Source organism: Primulina tabacum, chromosome 15 (assembly GCF_025594145.1).
Source record: "Primulina tabacum isolate GXHZ01 chromosome 15, ASM2559414v2, whole genome shotgun sequence".
In the NCBI taxonomy this organism is placed as follows: Eukaryota; Viridiplantae; Streptophyta; class Magnoliopsida; order Lamiales; family Gesneriaceae; genus Primulina; species Primulina tabacum.
The window spans coordinates 10,016,293-10,033,452 of record NC_134564.1 but is presented as its reverse complement, the minus strand read 5'-3'; the positions used below and the strand labels follow the sequence as shown (position 1 = coordinate 10,033,452).

The 17,160-nt window shown below is 36.6% G+C and overlaps 2 protein-coding genes across 3 annotated transcripts; one reads left to right on the top strand and one right to left on the bottom strand.

Annotated features, from left to right (window-relative positions):
• Positions 1–11,125: 11,125 nt before the first annotated feature.
• LOC142527568 (phenylacetaldehyde reductase-like) lies at positions 11,126–13,671 on the top strand. 2 transcript variants are annotated; one of them, XM_075632410.1, is made up of 7 exons: positions 11,126–11,249; positions 11,334–11,463; positions 12,169–12,338; positions 12,407–12,598; positions 12,764–12,929; positions 13,077–13,263; positions 13,357–13,671. In XM_075632410.1, exons 1-7 carry the CDS (start codon positions 11,211–11,213, stop codon positions 13,499–13,501), a joined length of 1,029 nt encoding a protein of 342 aa, XP_075488525.1. In that variant the 5' UTR covers positions 11,126–11,210; the 3' UTR covers positions 13,502–13,671. The 2 variants fall into 2 exon arrangements, with proteins under 2 accessions (XP_075488525.1, XP_075488524.1); XM_075632409.1 differs by having other exon boundaries at positions 11,128–11,249; positions 13,354–13,671.
• A 2,345-nt stretch (positions 13,672–16,016) lies between these two features.
• On the bottom strand, positions 16,017–16,343 carry LOC142525866 (uncharacterized). The gene has a single exon (XM_075630152.1). It carries the CDS (start codon positions 16,341–16,343, stop codon positions 16,017–16,019), a length of 327 nt encoding a protein of 108 aa, XP_075486267.1.
• Between the last annotated feature and the right edge of the window lie 817 nt (positions 16,344–17,160).

Below are 17,160 nucleotides of genomic sequence, written 5' to 3'. Positions count from 1 at the left end.
GTTTCTCGAGCATCTTGGCCCTTAAATCCCTAACAGATTCGACCCTCTGCATCACCGGAACTGCTTCCTCCCATGCGTCAAAATAGCTAATCTCAGTTTGGGTCAAGATCTCGGTTGGAGTCGTTGGGAGGGTGAAGTCAACATCAGTAACAGTCAACATATGAGTGTTTTATTCACTGAATTAAATTTGACATAAAAACAAAATATTAACTTAAATTAATTACAAAAAAAGTAGTGCTGATACACTATTATTTATATAGTTAAATTAAAGATAATAAAATTATAAAACATTACAAATTTTTTTAAAAAAAAATTCTACCACAACGGTTTACAGATTTTTGGAGAGTGTTGCTGTCAAAATTCGGTTTGTCCCTTGATTTATGAACATATACAGATTTAAAATAGCTAATATAACTTGATTGTAGAGAAAATGAATAATATATACATGCCTGGAATTTGTTTTGAAGAAAAACAAATCAAAACGACAATACGACGCGACGGGATCGGAGTTGGCTTCCTTCTTGTTCAGCTGCTGTTATTCTCGATTATTTTGCTGATGTTTTCTTCTGTAATTTCGAAGGTGGGGTTGTGGGGGATGTAGGCAAGGAAGGTGAATGATTTAATAGGTGTTAAAGGTGACATTATATGCCTTAAAATGAGAGTTACAAGTGAAGGAGTGAAAGGGACTTTGAATGGTTTTCTCCTACTCTTGCTGCCGTTGGTTTATCTTCAAATTCTTGCTGTATGTTCATGCTCATTTCCTAGACTAATGGGTTGAGGAACAATTATGTGAATTATAGTATTTGATTTTTCTACTAATTAGTGATTTAAAAATAGGGAAATGAATACACCATGAAGTGCAATTAGGAATGGTTTGAATGGAGAGTTATCAAACAATTGAAATATTTTAAATTTTGATCATTATTACTAATTTGAATTGTATGTTTTTATTAAAACCTTGCTTTTTAATTGTTTAAGAATTTAAACATTCATTATATATATTTTAGTGAATTAACACATTAATTTAAAATAGCTTAGTACATGGCATACTTAACCAAAAATTTAAGTATTAAAACGCTAGGTTCTTAATTTCTTGATTACTTTAGACTTAGATTAATTTTATCCCCATTTGTTTACATATTTTTATTTAAGCTTTAATTGAATGTTAACCTAATGAACCTATTTAATAACTTAGCTCAAATAAATTTAATAAATCCTAAAACATTCTTTTTCTTTAAATTAAATTATTCATGGACTTAAATTAAATTTAGGAATATTCTTCTTAGTATTAATCTTATCTCTAATCTCCAAACTCCGATCCGGCCTCGCGTATTTATCCTGAAAAGATAAAACTAAACATCTCCTTTCAAAATAGATAAAACGCTTCATGTATTCATAAAATTTATTTTTAATTTAAATAGTAGCAATTATGCATAGTTTATACGTAATCTGATTTTCGGGTTCAACAACTCTACCCCCTTTAAAAGAAATTTCGTCCCCGAAATTCAAACTTACCGAATAACTCGGGATAATGACTCCTCATCTCCGGCTCAGATTCCCACGTAGCTTCCTCCTCCGAATGATTGAGCCACTTGACTTTCACTAGCTTGACCATTTTGTTTCGAAGCTTTTTCTCCTGTCTGTCTAAAATTTGCACTGGTCTTTCCTCATAAGACAAGTTCGGAGTGAGCTGCAACAGTTCGAAGCTCAAGACATGCGATGGATTCGCCATATACTTCCTCAACATAGAGACATGAAACACGTTGTGTACTCCGGCTAGATTCGGCGAAAGAGCAACACGATAAGCTAATGTCCCAACTCTGTCGAGGATCTCAAATGGTCCAATGAATCTCGGGCTGAGCTTTCCTTTCTTCCCGAACCGCATGACACCTTTCATCGGTGCAATCTTCACGAAAACATGGTCACCAACAGCAAACTCCAAATCTCTCCTCCTCTGATCCGCATAACTTTTCTGTCTACTCTGAGCGGTCCTCATCCTGTCACGGATCTTGACTACTACATCAGCAGCCTGCTGCACAATTTTAGGACCCAATTCTGATCTCTCCCCTACTTTATCCCAGTGAATAGGCGATCTACACTTACGACCGTACAGTGCTTCGTATGGAGCCATACCGATAGACGACTGAAAACTGTTGTTATAGGTAAACTCCACCAACGGTAGCTTTGATTCCCAACTCCCGGAGAAATCAAGAACACATGCACGAAGAATATCCTCCAAAATCTGGATAACTCTCTCGGACTGACCATCTGTCTGTGGGTGAAAAGCTGTGCTAAACAACAACTTCGTACCCATAGCTGAATGTAGACTCTTCCAAAATGAGGAAGTGAATCTAGGATCTCTGTCAGACACTATAGAAACGGGAATACCATGAAGTTTGACGATCTCCCGGATATATAACTCTGCATACTGGATCATGGAGAAAGTCGTCTTAATAGGCAAGAAATGAGCTGACTTCGTAAGACAATCAACAATCACCCATATAGCGTTCGACCCTCTAACTGACTTCGGCAAACCGACAACGAAGTCCATGGTGAAATTCTCCCACTTCCACTCGGGAATAGGAAGAGGCTTGAGAAAACCTGCTGGTCTCTGATGTTCCGCTTTCACTAGCTGACACGTCAGATACTCAGATACCAAACGTCTGATATCCCTCTTCATTCCTGGCCACCAATATAATAACTGCAGGTCTTTGTACATCTTCGTACTCCCTGGATGTATAGAGTACGGCGACATATGGGCCTCAGATAAGATATATGCTCGAACAGAATCGCTGCTAGGAACCCATATTCTGTCTCGATATCTCACAATACCGTCTCTAATTGTGTACAAAATACTGCCCTTAGCCTCATCTCTCTGTCTCCACTTTGCCAACTGCTCGTCTGCTAACTGTCCACTGCGAATACGGTCTAGAAGAGAAGACTGAATCGTCAAAGTAGATAGACGAGGAACTCTACCTCGAGGATATGTCTCTAGATCAAACCTCTGCATCTCAAACTGAAGGGGTCTCGAAACCACCAAATGAGCCATCCAGGCTACCTTCCTGCTCAACGCATCCGCAACTACATTAGCTTTGCCAGGATGATAGCTAATGTCACAGTCATAGTCCTTCACTAACTCCAACCAACGCCTCTGCCGCATATTCAACTCTTTCTCTGTAAAGAAGTATTTGAGACTTTTGTGGTCGGTGAAGATCTGACACTTCTCTCCGTACAAATAGTGCCTCCAAATCTTCAATGCAAATACTACGGCTGCCAACTCTAGATCATGGGTAGGATAATTCTTTTCATGAATCTTCAACTGACGAGAAGCATATGCTATCACCCTCCCATGCTGCATCAATACCGCGCCTAACCCGAGTTTCGAAGCATCGGTATACAGAATAAAATCTCCGGGTCCTGAAGGCATGGCCAATACCGGCGCCGAAATAAGAGCTTGCTTCAATGTATCGAAGCTCTTCTGACATTCCTCGCTCCACACATACTTAACATTCTTCTTCGTCAATGATGTGAGTGGAACTGCGATGGAGGAGAATCCTCGAATAAACTTTCGATAGTATCCTGCTGGTCCAAGGAAACTACGGATCTCGGATGCATTTTGAGGCACAACCCAATCTCTAACTGCTGCAACTTTCGCCGGGTCTACCTCGATCCCACTGCTAGAAAGGACGTGGCCTAAGAACGCCACTTTCTCTAACCAGAACTCGCATTTGCTGAACTTCGCGGATAGTTTGTGATTTTGTAAGGTTTGCAGTACAGTGGTCAGATGTCTGCTGTGATCCTCTTGATTCTTTGAGTAGATGAGAATATCATCTATGAAAACTATCACAAACTGATCAAGATACGGCTGGAATACGCGATTCATGAGATCCATGAAGATCGCTGGCGCATTCGTCAAACCGAACGGCATCACAAGAAACTCGAAGTGGCCATAACGAGTCCTGAAAGCAGTCTTGAGAACATCAGCGTCTTTCACTCTCAGCTGATGATAACCAGAACGCAGATCAATCTTGGAGAATACCGAAGCTCCCTCCAATTGATCAAATAAATCCTCTATCCTCGGGAGTGGGTATTTTTTCTTCACTGTAACGTTGTTCAACTCCCGGTAGTCAATGCAAAGCCTCATAGAACCATCCTTTTTCTTCACAAACAATACCGGTGCGCCCCATGGCGAAAAGCTCGGGCAAATGAACTCCTTGTCAAGAAGTTCCTGAATCTGTTTCTTGAGTTCTGCCATCTCCGTCGGTGCTAATCTGTACGGCGCCTTTGAGATCGGTGCCATACCGGGCATAAGCTCAATAGAAAATTCCACCTCTCGCACAGGTGGTAATCCAGAGACGTCATCAGGAAAAACGTCTAGAAAATCCCGGACAACTGGAACATCGGATGATGACTGTTTGGGCGTCTCGGGAACGGATACAAGAGTAGCTAAAAATGCTCGGAACCCTCTACGAATGAGCTTCCTAGCCTGAACACAAGATATCATACGCGGTAAATTAAAATACATGTCTGGATCGAATAAGAATTGTTCCATCCCCGGCGGTCGGACGAGAACAGATCTCTGCTGGAAGTCAATCAAAACTCTGTTCCTCAATAGCCAGTCCATCCCTAGAATGATATCAAATTCTGGCATCGGCAGAACGATAAGATCCGCATACACAAGATTACCATGAAGTTCAAGGTCTATATCTTGGATCACATTAGTGGCTGTCATCTCCTCTCCAGAAGGCAATGTTACGGAATACGCTATGTCTAGCCCAATTGATTTGATCTTGAGAGAATTTGCAAAGGTTTCTGAAATGAACGAATGAGTAGCCCCTGAATCTATCAAGGCTTTTGTAGCTGAACCGGCTATAAAGATTCTCCCTGAAAGATTGGAATATTATGCTAAACCCAATAGTTTTACAAGAACTATGCTTATAGACATGCAAAGGTCAAAGTTCTTCTAACCTACGTTCCCGTAAATAACACTGATTAAAGCATGCAATCCTATCATAAATTCTAAGTTTAAAATATTAACCCAAAACATTAAACTTCAAATAAAAGTTAAGGATTTATGATACCTGTCATGAGCATCGTCTCCGGGTTAGTCTCCGCAGCATGTAGAGCAAAAACTCTGCCTTAGGTAGGCAGATTATTCTGAGGGCAATTCTTCAATATGTGGTCAGTACTACCACATTTGTAACACTTTCCCGAACCATACATACAAGGCCCAGCATGACGACGTGAGCACTTGGCAAAGACTATACTCCACTGTCCTCGGGACTGCTCGTCCCTGCTGTTGCTGTTGCGGCCCTCTGTTCTTGGGTGGATCGTGGAAAGGTCTCTTATTCTGATGCTGTGACTGAGGAGGATGGTGTGGTGCCTGAAATGGTCGTTTTCCAAGGCGATCGCGCTCAATATCATTCTGGTCTTGCTCTGCCGCTAGAGCTCTGGAAACAGCAACATCATAGGTAGTAGGGCCAGCCACCCTAACATCACGGCGTATGATCGGCCGTAGACCATTCAGAAAATGCCTCAATTTAGCTCCAGCATCATTAGCAATTAGGGGTACAAAGTGACATCCCCTCTCGAACTTACGGATGAACTCCGTAACAGTCAAGTCTCCCTGCCTCAGGGTCATGACCTCCGTGGTAAACCTCGAACGCACCTCCTCAGTAAAATATTTAGAATAGAATACCTCTGTGAAGTGCTCCCAGCTCAAAGTAGTCAAATCCAAAGCCACTGATGCTCCTTCCCACCATAGGCGAGCGTCTCCTCCGAACAGGTAGGTCGCACATCGAACCCTATCTCCATCTTCAAGCCCCATAAACTCGAAAATAACCTCAAGGGACTTAATCCAACCCTCGGCTGCCATAGGATCGGATGTCCCTAAGAATTCCTGTGGTCGCATCTTCATGAACCGCTCATAGATAGCCTCCGGTCCCGGCTGTGTGACTCCCACTGCATTGTTCCCCGCAAACTGTGCGAAGAACTGAGTCATCCTAGCTAGCATCTGGGCATTCATGTCTGGTGGAGGGGGTGGTGGTAGATCTCTCTCCTCGTTCTCCCTTTGTCTCTGATCCTCACCGCCCTCATGACGGCGCTCATCATCACCTCTCGAGCGTCCAACACGGCGTCTAGGAGTCATGCTGTTCCATAATTATAACCCATACGTAACCAACATGCATAATTCCACTATTTCTTTACATTTAAATAAATAATGCATAATCGTAATCTTGACATAAAATATTTCATGCAATCATGACGTAAAAAAAAATATTTCATGCTTTAAATAAATGCGTAATCGTAAGACTTAGAGACCGAAGACGTGACTTCATGAGCTTCTCGAGAGCAGTAGTAGTACAACCCTTTACAAGATGATAGGCTCTGATACCAACTGTAAAGGCCCGTATTTCGTATTCATAAATTTTCGGAATTATTAAAAATTTCTAAATAAATAATTATCTTGTATCATTTAATTAAAATAAACATGTAAATAATTTTTTATCTTTAAAATAACAGCGGAAGCAAATATGATTTTATACCAACAATTTAAAAATAGTCCAACATAAAATCAATTTAAAATAATCCGACGTATTAAACTGAGTCTGAATAATAAAAAGTGCATAAACTAAATCATGAGGTCCTCGGGTTACTACTGTTGTCCCAAGATCGCTCACTGGTCTCTGTCCGCGGTCCCGACCTCATCAATACCTACAACAATCAAGTCTAGTCTAAAGACTCAACATGTATATATCGTGAATAACAAGTAAATATATCATAAAATCGCATGCAACGTAAAAATAAAGTATCGTAAAGCGTACGGTGAAAACAGCATCATAAATAATTATAACTACGTGCATATCTTAAAATTCATACGTAAAAGCTTTGCTCAATAGAGCTCTGTCATAACATATCATAATTTTTCTGGTAGATATAATGTTTCTAAGCAAGTGGCCCATAACATAGCGTGAGCGCCTGATCAGACTAAACCACAGTATACTGGGCGGTAGAGATCAATCACAGCCCTTGGACTGGATGTCCGTACCCAAACATAATCATAAACCGGTCGTAAGTCACCGGGCGGAGAGGTCTTCGGTTGCGCCTACCGACTTCCAAACCCATAAGCATAAGGTGGCCACAAGACATATAGCATATATCTCAAAAATAAATATTTTATATTTTTATGCACGTAATATAATTATAACCTTATTTTTACCGGATGAGTTGATCGTTCCCAGGCTTGCTGCGACTTACTACTAATATGTGACACGTGCAATAAATCTTAACTTGACAAAATATTAACAATAGAACCAAAAACGAGACGATTCAGACCAACAACTTGATTTTTAACCATGGCTTCGTACCAACCCGAACCAACATTAAACCGATGTTTAACCATGATTAAAATACCCCAAACATACTGAAAAATATGCATAATAACTGTAAAACACGAAAATAGGCGATAGGAATCCAAAAACATAAAACGCTCTTTCGAGAGTCATTTTGGCACCTTTCACCATAAATTCTCGTACGTCCTCTAAACTTGACCAAATCACAAACGGTCAAAAACATGACTTTTCTAACTCATTGAGGTACTGTCCAGTCCAAGGCCATGGGCTAAAAGCCGACCAAGAACTCAAACCAACCTCATGAACCGAACAGCAAGTTGCTGTCAAATTACAGCAGGAGCAGCTTGTGTATTTGAGGGGAAATTCTAAAATTTAATGACCAAGGGCTTGAACGACCACTCAAAGACTCTTACCAACATCCTAAGGCATGGCTTGGACCGTGGCTAAGGGCTAAAAGCCAACCACAAACCAAGCAACCCCCTAAGACAATTACAGTACTCAACCGAGAATGTACTTTCTGTGTAGTGTGATGTATTGACATGGTTTACTGTATTGGGTCGTTCCAATGGCCATTTGATTGACCATGGCTCGATCTAGACATGATAGAGTGTTGTGTGAACCATGGCTATGGGCTTGGAGCCAACCATCATCCATACAAACACTGAAAACCGAAGGGGTGCACTCACAGGAATGAAAAAAACGAAATGCACTTGTGTTGCTTTTGATGGAATTCTGATGGATCTGTGAACCATTCCTTGGAAGGATGATTTGGTCACGTCCTAGACATGTTAAGGTAGGGTTCTAACCATGGCTATAGCCCCTAGGGCAGCCAAGATTTGAACACTCACTCTAAACACCACATGACAGAATATTGAACCACATTCTATAGCTTATGTAATTTAGTTGCTGTCATGCCCTTATTCGACTTGTATGGACTCAAACCAATGAACCAAAACCACCCTAACACAATCTAAATGATGTCTAGATGCAGCTTTGTAAGCCTGGACTCGAGCAACCCCCTGTCAACAACATAAAACACTGAAGCGTGAAGCACACATCATAAACCGAAAAGCTGTACAGATTTTTGGAGAGTGTTGCTGTCAAAATTCGGTTTGTGCCTTGATTTATGAACATATACAGATTTAAAATAGCTAGTATAACTTGATTGTAGAGCAAAGGAATAATATATACATGCCTGGAATTTGTTTTAAAGAAAAACAAATCAAAACGACAATACGACGCGACGGGATCGGAGTTGGCTTCCTTCTTGTTCAGCTGCTGTCATTCTCGATTATTTTGCTGATGTTTTCTTCTGTAATTTCGAAGGTGGGGTTGTGGGGGATGTAGGCAAGGAAGGTGAATGATTTAATAGGTGTTAAAGATGACATTATATGCCTTAAAATGAGAGTTACAAGTGAAGGAGTGGAAGGGACTTTGAATGGTTTTCTCCTACCCTTGCTGCCGTTGGTTTATCTTCAAATTCTTGCTGTACGTTCATGCTCATTTCCTAGACTAATGGGTTGAGGAACAATTATGTGAATTATAGTATTTGATTTTTCTACTAATTAGTGATTTAAAAATAGGGAAATGAATACACCATGAAGTGCAATTAGGAATAGTTTGAATGGAGAGTTATCAAACAATTGAAATATTTTAAATTTTGATCATTATTGCTAATTTGCATTGTATGTTTTTATTAAAACCTTGCTTTTTAATTGTTTAAGAATTTAAACATTCATTATATATATTTTAGTGAATTAACACATTAATTTAGAATAACTTAGTACATGGCATACTTAACCAAAAATTTAAGTATTAAAACGCTAGGTTCTTAATTTCTTGATTACTTTAGACTTAGATTAATTTATCCCCATTTGTTTACATATTTTTATTTAAGCTTTAATTGAATGTTAACCTAATGAACTTATTTAATAACTTAGCTCAAATAAATTTAATAAATCCTAAAACATTCTTTTTCTTTAAATTAAATTATTCCTTGACTTAAATTAAATTTAGGAATATTCTTCTTAGTATTAATCTTATCTCTAATCTCCAAACTCCGGTCCGGCCTCGCGTATTTATCCTGAAAAGATAAAACTAAACATCTCCTTTCAAAATAGATAAAACGCTTCATATATTCATAAAATTTATTTTTAATTTAAATAGTAGCAATTATGCATGGTTTATGCGTAATCTGATTTTCGGGTTCTAGAGCCTATCCTTTGGAAATCATAACGTTTAATAAACAAACGTAAAATTGTTAAAACTTTGAAAATAATCATTCTATCGTTAAACCAATCGTGAGTAAAAATTTTCCATGCAAAAATAATCAAAACATGCATAATATAGTTTGAGTGACAATATATGTATATTTTTTGCAATTTACGTATATGCATGATTTTGATAAGTGATGAAAATGATGATGTTTTTGAAGGATGGGAGTTGGTTATGACTGACAATATATGTATACGATGATATGATTGGAGATATTGTGAGGAAAAATGCCTCAGAGAAGCCCGTTTACGGGAGAAGGCCTCAAAGGGAACCCGACGATCATATTTCCATTGACATGATATGATAGGCCAAGGCTCAGTTGACGGGTGAGAGTGTCGCTGATGTCCTCGCCGCCCGGTACCGTGGTTATACATAGATGGATCCATCGAATAGAGCTGATACGAATATCACAACTAATGAACTGAATTCAATGATATGATGAGATGTTTTGACACGCTATGCTATGATACGACATGTTTACGTTTATGCTTTTAAATTCATGAAATGTATTTTGTTACAGTACCTTTCACTGTTGCATGTTATGTATATGTATTTACTATTAATGTTACAGTAGGTATGAATGATGCAGGTGAGCTTTTCGATGAGGAGACTGGAGGTGATGCTGACTGAACGGGCGGAGCTGGCGATGCACGTTAACCCGAGGACCTTGTATTCTTCCGCAAGAATATGATTTTATGGGGACACTTTTAAACAACTTTTTAAATGGTTGATGATTTTATTTTGTTGAGAGTTTGACGGATTTTAAAATGCTTGACATTTTATATTTTTAAATGGTAATTGTTTAAGTTGGTTGCTATTTTCAAAATTTTAACTGCAATTATTTTATTCAGCTGTGGGATGATTTCACAAAATGCATGTTTCGAATTCTATGGATTTATGTAGGCATGGTTTCAGCCATTGCATTTTTTTTAAAAAAATGTCCAGTAGAATTTTTACTTTCACGAGAAGCCCCCCACCAATGACATCAATCATAAGAAGAGTAACTGTCAATGGATCTTCCCCTCGTAATTACTAAATGCACATCTCCTATCAACCCTTGTAATCCTCTGAAGAGTATCCCACCAACACCTAACATATCACAGAAGCCTGACTCTTAACTTCATTTATAAACTTTTTGATTTTGGTCTACTAATTATTCATGTTTTGGTCTTTTTGGGATTTTATTGCTATTTTATCGAAGTGTTGATGCTACAAAGGAAAATATTGATGTAGTGCCAAAAAATACTCATATTAAACTCAGAATTGATGACATGACACAAAAAATTGTTGATGTGACATTATTAGAACAAAATAACTAGAAATTAAATGTTAATGTACCAAAATTAAACTTTTAATATTTGATGGATCATGACTTAAAATGAAATAATTTAATAATTAGTGTACCAACAAAAATATTTTTCCTTAATTATTTTTTATTATAAGTGGAGGTGAGGTCGTAAGGAGTCTCCCTGTCTTACACGGGCTAAATTTTGCGTGTTGGGAATTTCGTGGGGTGGAATATGTTATTAGGCAGGCCAACGGATGGTCCAAAATGGGCAAATTTTATTCAGCATGCTGACGTGAATGCTTCCGCACTATCCAACGCTAAAGACAAAATCCAATGTACAATCAAGAAAATCTCTTTTTTTTTAAGCTAAAATCTCAAGTTATTCGTTCCCAAATATAATTCATTTCATCGTTTGCAAGGAAAAACAAAAAATGAGTGAAAAAGGCGAGGTTGTTTGCGTGACAGGAGCGTCGGGGTACATAGCATCGTGGCTGGTTAAGTTTCTGCTTGAGGCTGGTTACACTGTTAAGGCCACTGTCCGCAATCCCAGTCAGTCAACTTCTGGACTTGATTTACTGTGTATTTGAGCAGTCTAATTTTTTGGGTTGACATAATTTTGTGTTTTTAACCTTAATTTGAAAGAAATTTATGGGAAAATAGATTATATGAGTTGGGTTTGAGGTTTTATTGCCTTATATGCGTTTTATATGGGCTTTATGATTGAAACATGAGAATTGGCATCCAGAAAGGGCTATATTCGGCAGATATATATCCAAATATGTAGCAAGTGTAATTAATTTGATATTACAGACATGATTGAGGGATTGGTTTCATGAGTAAAATAGTGGTGCTTATGATGCAGAAATCAGAAATAGTTTTAGAAATTTTAGCAGAGTAAGTGCATAATATGCAAAATTTTGAAGTCTAAATCTTTCAGATGACACTGATCCGCCATGGTGGTCCTAATTTTGATAATCGTATCCCATTATATAAGAATAGCTATTCGAGATAATTGTAGAACAGATTTTGAAGTATAAGAAATGCCCAAATTTTGATGAAAGTATTTAAAGTTGAACCATACAAGACTTATGATATAGATCAAGGTTTCGATTTCTTGCTGTCATAGAGTGATACTTGTTGCATTATTATCAAGAACAGAATTTTCTTGCACCTGTACACTTTTTATTTTGTGGATGAATTATACTTCAACGAGAGATTATTGTGTTTACGATCAGAATGTGTTTCATGATTCAGATGATCCAAAAAAGGTTGAACATCTGAAGGCGCTCGAAGGAGCAAAGGAAAGGTTGCATTTGTTTGAAGCCAACTTGGTTGAGGAGGGTTCGTTTGATTCTGTCATTGATGGCTGTCAAGGCGTCTTTCACACAGCATCACCTGTTTTAATCCAAGTTTCAGATCCTCAGGTTCCTGGAAAAACTATTTTCATCTAGATTTTTTTAATTGATCTCAATAATATTCATTTATATTTCAGACAGAACTGATAAATCCTGCCGTTACGGGAACACTTAATGTTCTTAGATCTTGCAAGAAAGTACCGTCAATCAAAAGAGTTGTTATAACATCATCTATGGCTTCAGTAATGTTCAACAGTGACCCTCTTAATTCTGATGTTATAGTCGACGAAACTTGGTACTCGGATCCTCTTTTCTGCGAGAAAACTAAGGTATATAATTGTTACAGGTATTAAAAATGAACTCGTAATGAATTTTTCCCCGTACTTTTGATCCCATGGTGATATATATTTCTATCTAAGATCCAAAATTTTGAGCAACTTACAAATTTCAATTCATAATGGGTTGTTATGACGCATAATGAAGTTGTTTTTCAGCAATGGTATGGTCTCTCAAAAACTTTGGCAGAGAAAGCTGCTTGGAATTTTTGTGAAGAAAATGGCCTTGAACTGGTAACATTACATCCTGGTTTTGTGATCGGTCCTTACTTGCAGCCAGATCTCAATTTGACCACTGAGGCTTTTCTGAATCTCATTAAAGAAGGTAGTCGTCTTTTTACATCCAAAATCACGTATTCAAGCAGGGGTGGACTCAGATGGAGGAGAATAGGGGAAGACTGAAATTTCAGCCACCCTCTCCGTATTGCATATCATAAACCAAGAAATCAAGCTGGGTGACTTTTTCTTGCAGGACAACAAATGTGGCCTAGTGGGATTTACAGATATGTTGATGTTAGGGATGTTGCTCGTGCACATGTTCTTGCATTCAAGAATCCTTCTGCTAGTGGAAGATATTGTTTGGTTAGGAAAGTGATGCATTCTTTCAATGCTTTGAAAATACTAAGCGGGATTTTCCCTTCACTCAACCTTCCTGCAAAGTAAGCTCCTTTTGTAATCTATCTATTTGTGTTCATGGTTATGAATTTCAGTCGATGGGACGTTTTCGAGCTTTGTTTATCTTTGCGTAGTAGGGAGACCGAAGCTGCCATTGAAGATCCTCCTTACCATGTTTCGAAAGAGAAGGCAGAAAGTTTAAAATTGGATTTCACTCCTATTGAGGTGACTTTGAGGGACACTGTTCAATGCTTGAAGGATAAAAATGTTCTTGATTTCTGAATCATTTCCCTTGTGATGATATTTCTGAGTACTTCAAATATCAAATTGTGAATTTTAATGTATTTGTTCTTACTGGTTTCGACACACGACAGGCTTCACTGGAAATATTTATGTGGGTACAAGTTTGATATTTTAAATAGGAAAAATTTATAAATTTTATTATTATTGAAGTAGGGGATTTTTTTAAAATATTGAAAACGTACGTTTTAGAAAAGCCATATAAAGAGATTGAGATGCTGATATGGTAAAAATGTTTTGAAGTACCATTATTACAGTGGGAGGTATTTTAAAAAATAACATTTTAGACAAATGAAGATATTTATTCATTGATATGTGGCTTAGAATGTGGAGTTTTAGAATATATATATATATATATAAAGGAAAATTTCAAATCAATTACTTAAAATAATTGCCAAAACTTTTATGACATAGGGATACGAAATAAAAAAAGATCAAATTTAAACAAATATCAGTAATCTCATTGTAATAAAAAAAAAATTATTCACTTTATATTAGATGTTATGCATGGACTAACTTGATTTTTTGTGTGTGTTTTAGTTATATTTTATCGGAACGTTGACGTGATAAATTTTTTTTGACCAAAATGGTTAGAATTTTAAAAAGAATTTATCAAAATTAAATTTTAAATGCTTAATAGATAATATTTTTAAATAATACAACTTAATGGAAAAAAAGTTATTTTTTCCTCGGGCTGTGTTTTGGTTCTTGGAAGTTCAGGGGGGTGGAATATGCTATTAGGCCGGCCAGTGGATGGTTCAAAATTCTATCAAACATGCTGACGTAAATGCTTCCGCACTATCCAGCACTACAGACAAAATCTACATTTAGTAACAACGTACGATCAAAAAAATCTCAAGGTCTTCGTTTTTGAAACTAGAATCTCGAGTTCTTTGTTGTAAGGGCACCCACATTGGGTGTTAAAGGGATGTTATAACACTCTCCAATGTGAGCAAGAGAGAGGGTGTGAGGCGTTCATATGTATGAACGCATATGAACGCACCTGTGTCAGATTTTTTTTAAAAAAAAATTGGATAATTAGCGACGGTTTTGAAACACCGTCGCTATTAGCGACGGATTTTCAAAAAACGTCGCTGATTTGCTTATACACGAGCCCCACGTATTTTGAATTATTTTAATTTTGTTTTCAAATTTTGAATTTGGTTTTATTTTAAAAAAAAAATTCATTCAAATTTTGTTTTTAAATTTTGACTTTCAGGTTTTTTTTAAAAAAAATAAATTTGTAATTTTTTTTAATTTTTATTTGTAAACCATTGTATATATTTTATTTTTTATTTTAAATATTTAATTAATGAATTTGAATGTTTAAAAGAATGTGGGTAAAAAGATATATTGTTATAATGAGTATGTGGCAGTGAAACCCATAAATAATGAGTTTGAATGTTAAAAGGAATGTGGTTAAAAGAGATATGTTGTTATAATGATTATGTGAAGTGGACCCCATGCTTTTTGATGAGTTGGTGGGTGTTTAAACACCCAACGAATGCGGATGCTCTAACGTCGTCTCCAATTTAAAATTTTATTTTAAAACAATTTTATTTTAAAATAATATAGTTTCTGTAACAAATATAATATTCATCTTCGAATCGTCTACTTCAAATCTTACTCTAAAATAAAATATTCTCGAAATATTTTTTTTATTTAATTTTTTTCTTATTACTTATTAAATATATATTTTTTAAATTTAATGATATATTTATAATTACATTTTATATTTGATATAATTAATATTATATTATTAACAACTGCGATAATATTACTAAAATGATTAATTTAGTTATTTTAAATATATTAATGAAATTTATATTATACGAATTGAAATATAAATAAATAAAATTAGTGAAATAAAATTAATATATAACATTAAATTAAATAATTATTACAAATACAACTTCAAATATTTGAACGACCATATTCATCCCATAAATTATCAATTAAAGCACTTTGTAATGTATAGTGAGCGTCTTTGTCTTTTATTTTTTTTATATCGAGCGAGAAATTCTCGAAATCTGATATGCTCATTGACAGTCATTTCTACTATTGGAGTCGGTGCTTCCCTAGCATCTTGAATTGGTGCACTAAGATCACGTTCATCTTTGATTATCATATTGTGCATTATAATACATGCTTTCATTATATCATTCAAATGATTTTTCTTCCAACCACGTGCTGGATATGCCACAATCGCAAATCGTGATTGAAGAATGCCAAATGCACACTCCATATATTTCCTGCATGACTCTTGTTTCATCGCAAAATACTGCTTCTTTGAACCACACTGAACATGGATAGTTTGCACAATAGTTGACCATTTCAGATAAATACTATCAGCTAAATAATATTCAATGTCATATTCTTTTGTTCCAATAGTATAATGAGCTGGGGGAGCAATTCCCTATGCAAGATTGGAAATTAGACTGGAAGACTCTAAAATATTTATATCATTATTAGTTCCAAGCATACCAAAATATGCATGTCATATCCAAAGATCGTAATCAGCTGTCGCTTCTAAAATGATTGTTGGAGAACCATTACGACCTGCATATTGTCCTGCCCAAGCCGTGAGGCAATTTTTCCACCTCCAATGCATACAGTCGAGACTTCCCAACATTCCAGGAAAACCTCGTTGTTTGCCAATATAGAGAAGTCTAGCAACATCATTGGCAGTAGGTGATCTCAAGTACTGCTCCGCAAAAACTTCCACTATAGCTCGACAAAAGTGTTGCATATACTGAATTGCAGTAGATTCTACTATTTGGATGTATTCATCAGTAACATCCGCTGGTAAGCCATATACTAGCATTCTCAATGTAGCAGTTGCTTTTTGATTAGTCGATAGCCCGAGCCGTCCCAAACTATCACTTGTTTATATGAAATAAACATCGTGATTCTTTATGACGTCTACTATTGGAAGGAAAATATTTCGAGACATTTGAAATCTTCGTCGGAATATTGCTTCATTCTAGACTGGATTCTCAGCAAAATAGTCGTTAAACAACTTTTGATCAGAAATTTCACGTTCGCGTCGGATGACTATGTGACCTGGAATTGACCCTCCATGTGTGACTTCTTGCTCTTGTTGGATGATGTAGGAAGCAACTAAATCTGTTCTCGAGCTATAGTTGAGAGTATTGCTCTTCTTCTATTTTCAAAGTTTTTAATAAATTGAATATCATCTTCATTATCTGACAATGAAGATGAGCTAGATGAGTTTGCATCAAATAGATATTATGGATTCATTTTTAATTCAGAAAGAAGGTTAAATCTGTATGAAAGTATGATACTATAGATACATTATATATATGTCTTTTAGATGCATTTTGAACTGGTAGATGAGTTTGAAATGGTAGATATGTTTTGACTGGTAGATGAGTATATGTTTTGACTGGTAGATGAGTTTGAACTGGTAGATAAGTTTGGACTGGTAGATGAGTATATGTTTTGACTGGTAGATAAGTTTGGACTGGTAGATACATTTTGACTAGTAGCTGAGTTTGGACTGATAGATGAGTTTGGATTGGTAGATGTGCTTTTGACTGGTAGATACGTTTTGACTGTAGATGAGTTTGGACTGATATATATGTTTGACTGTAGATGAGTTTGGACTGTTAGATGCGCTT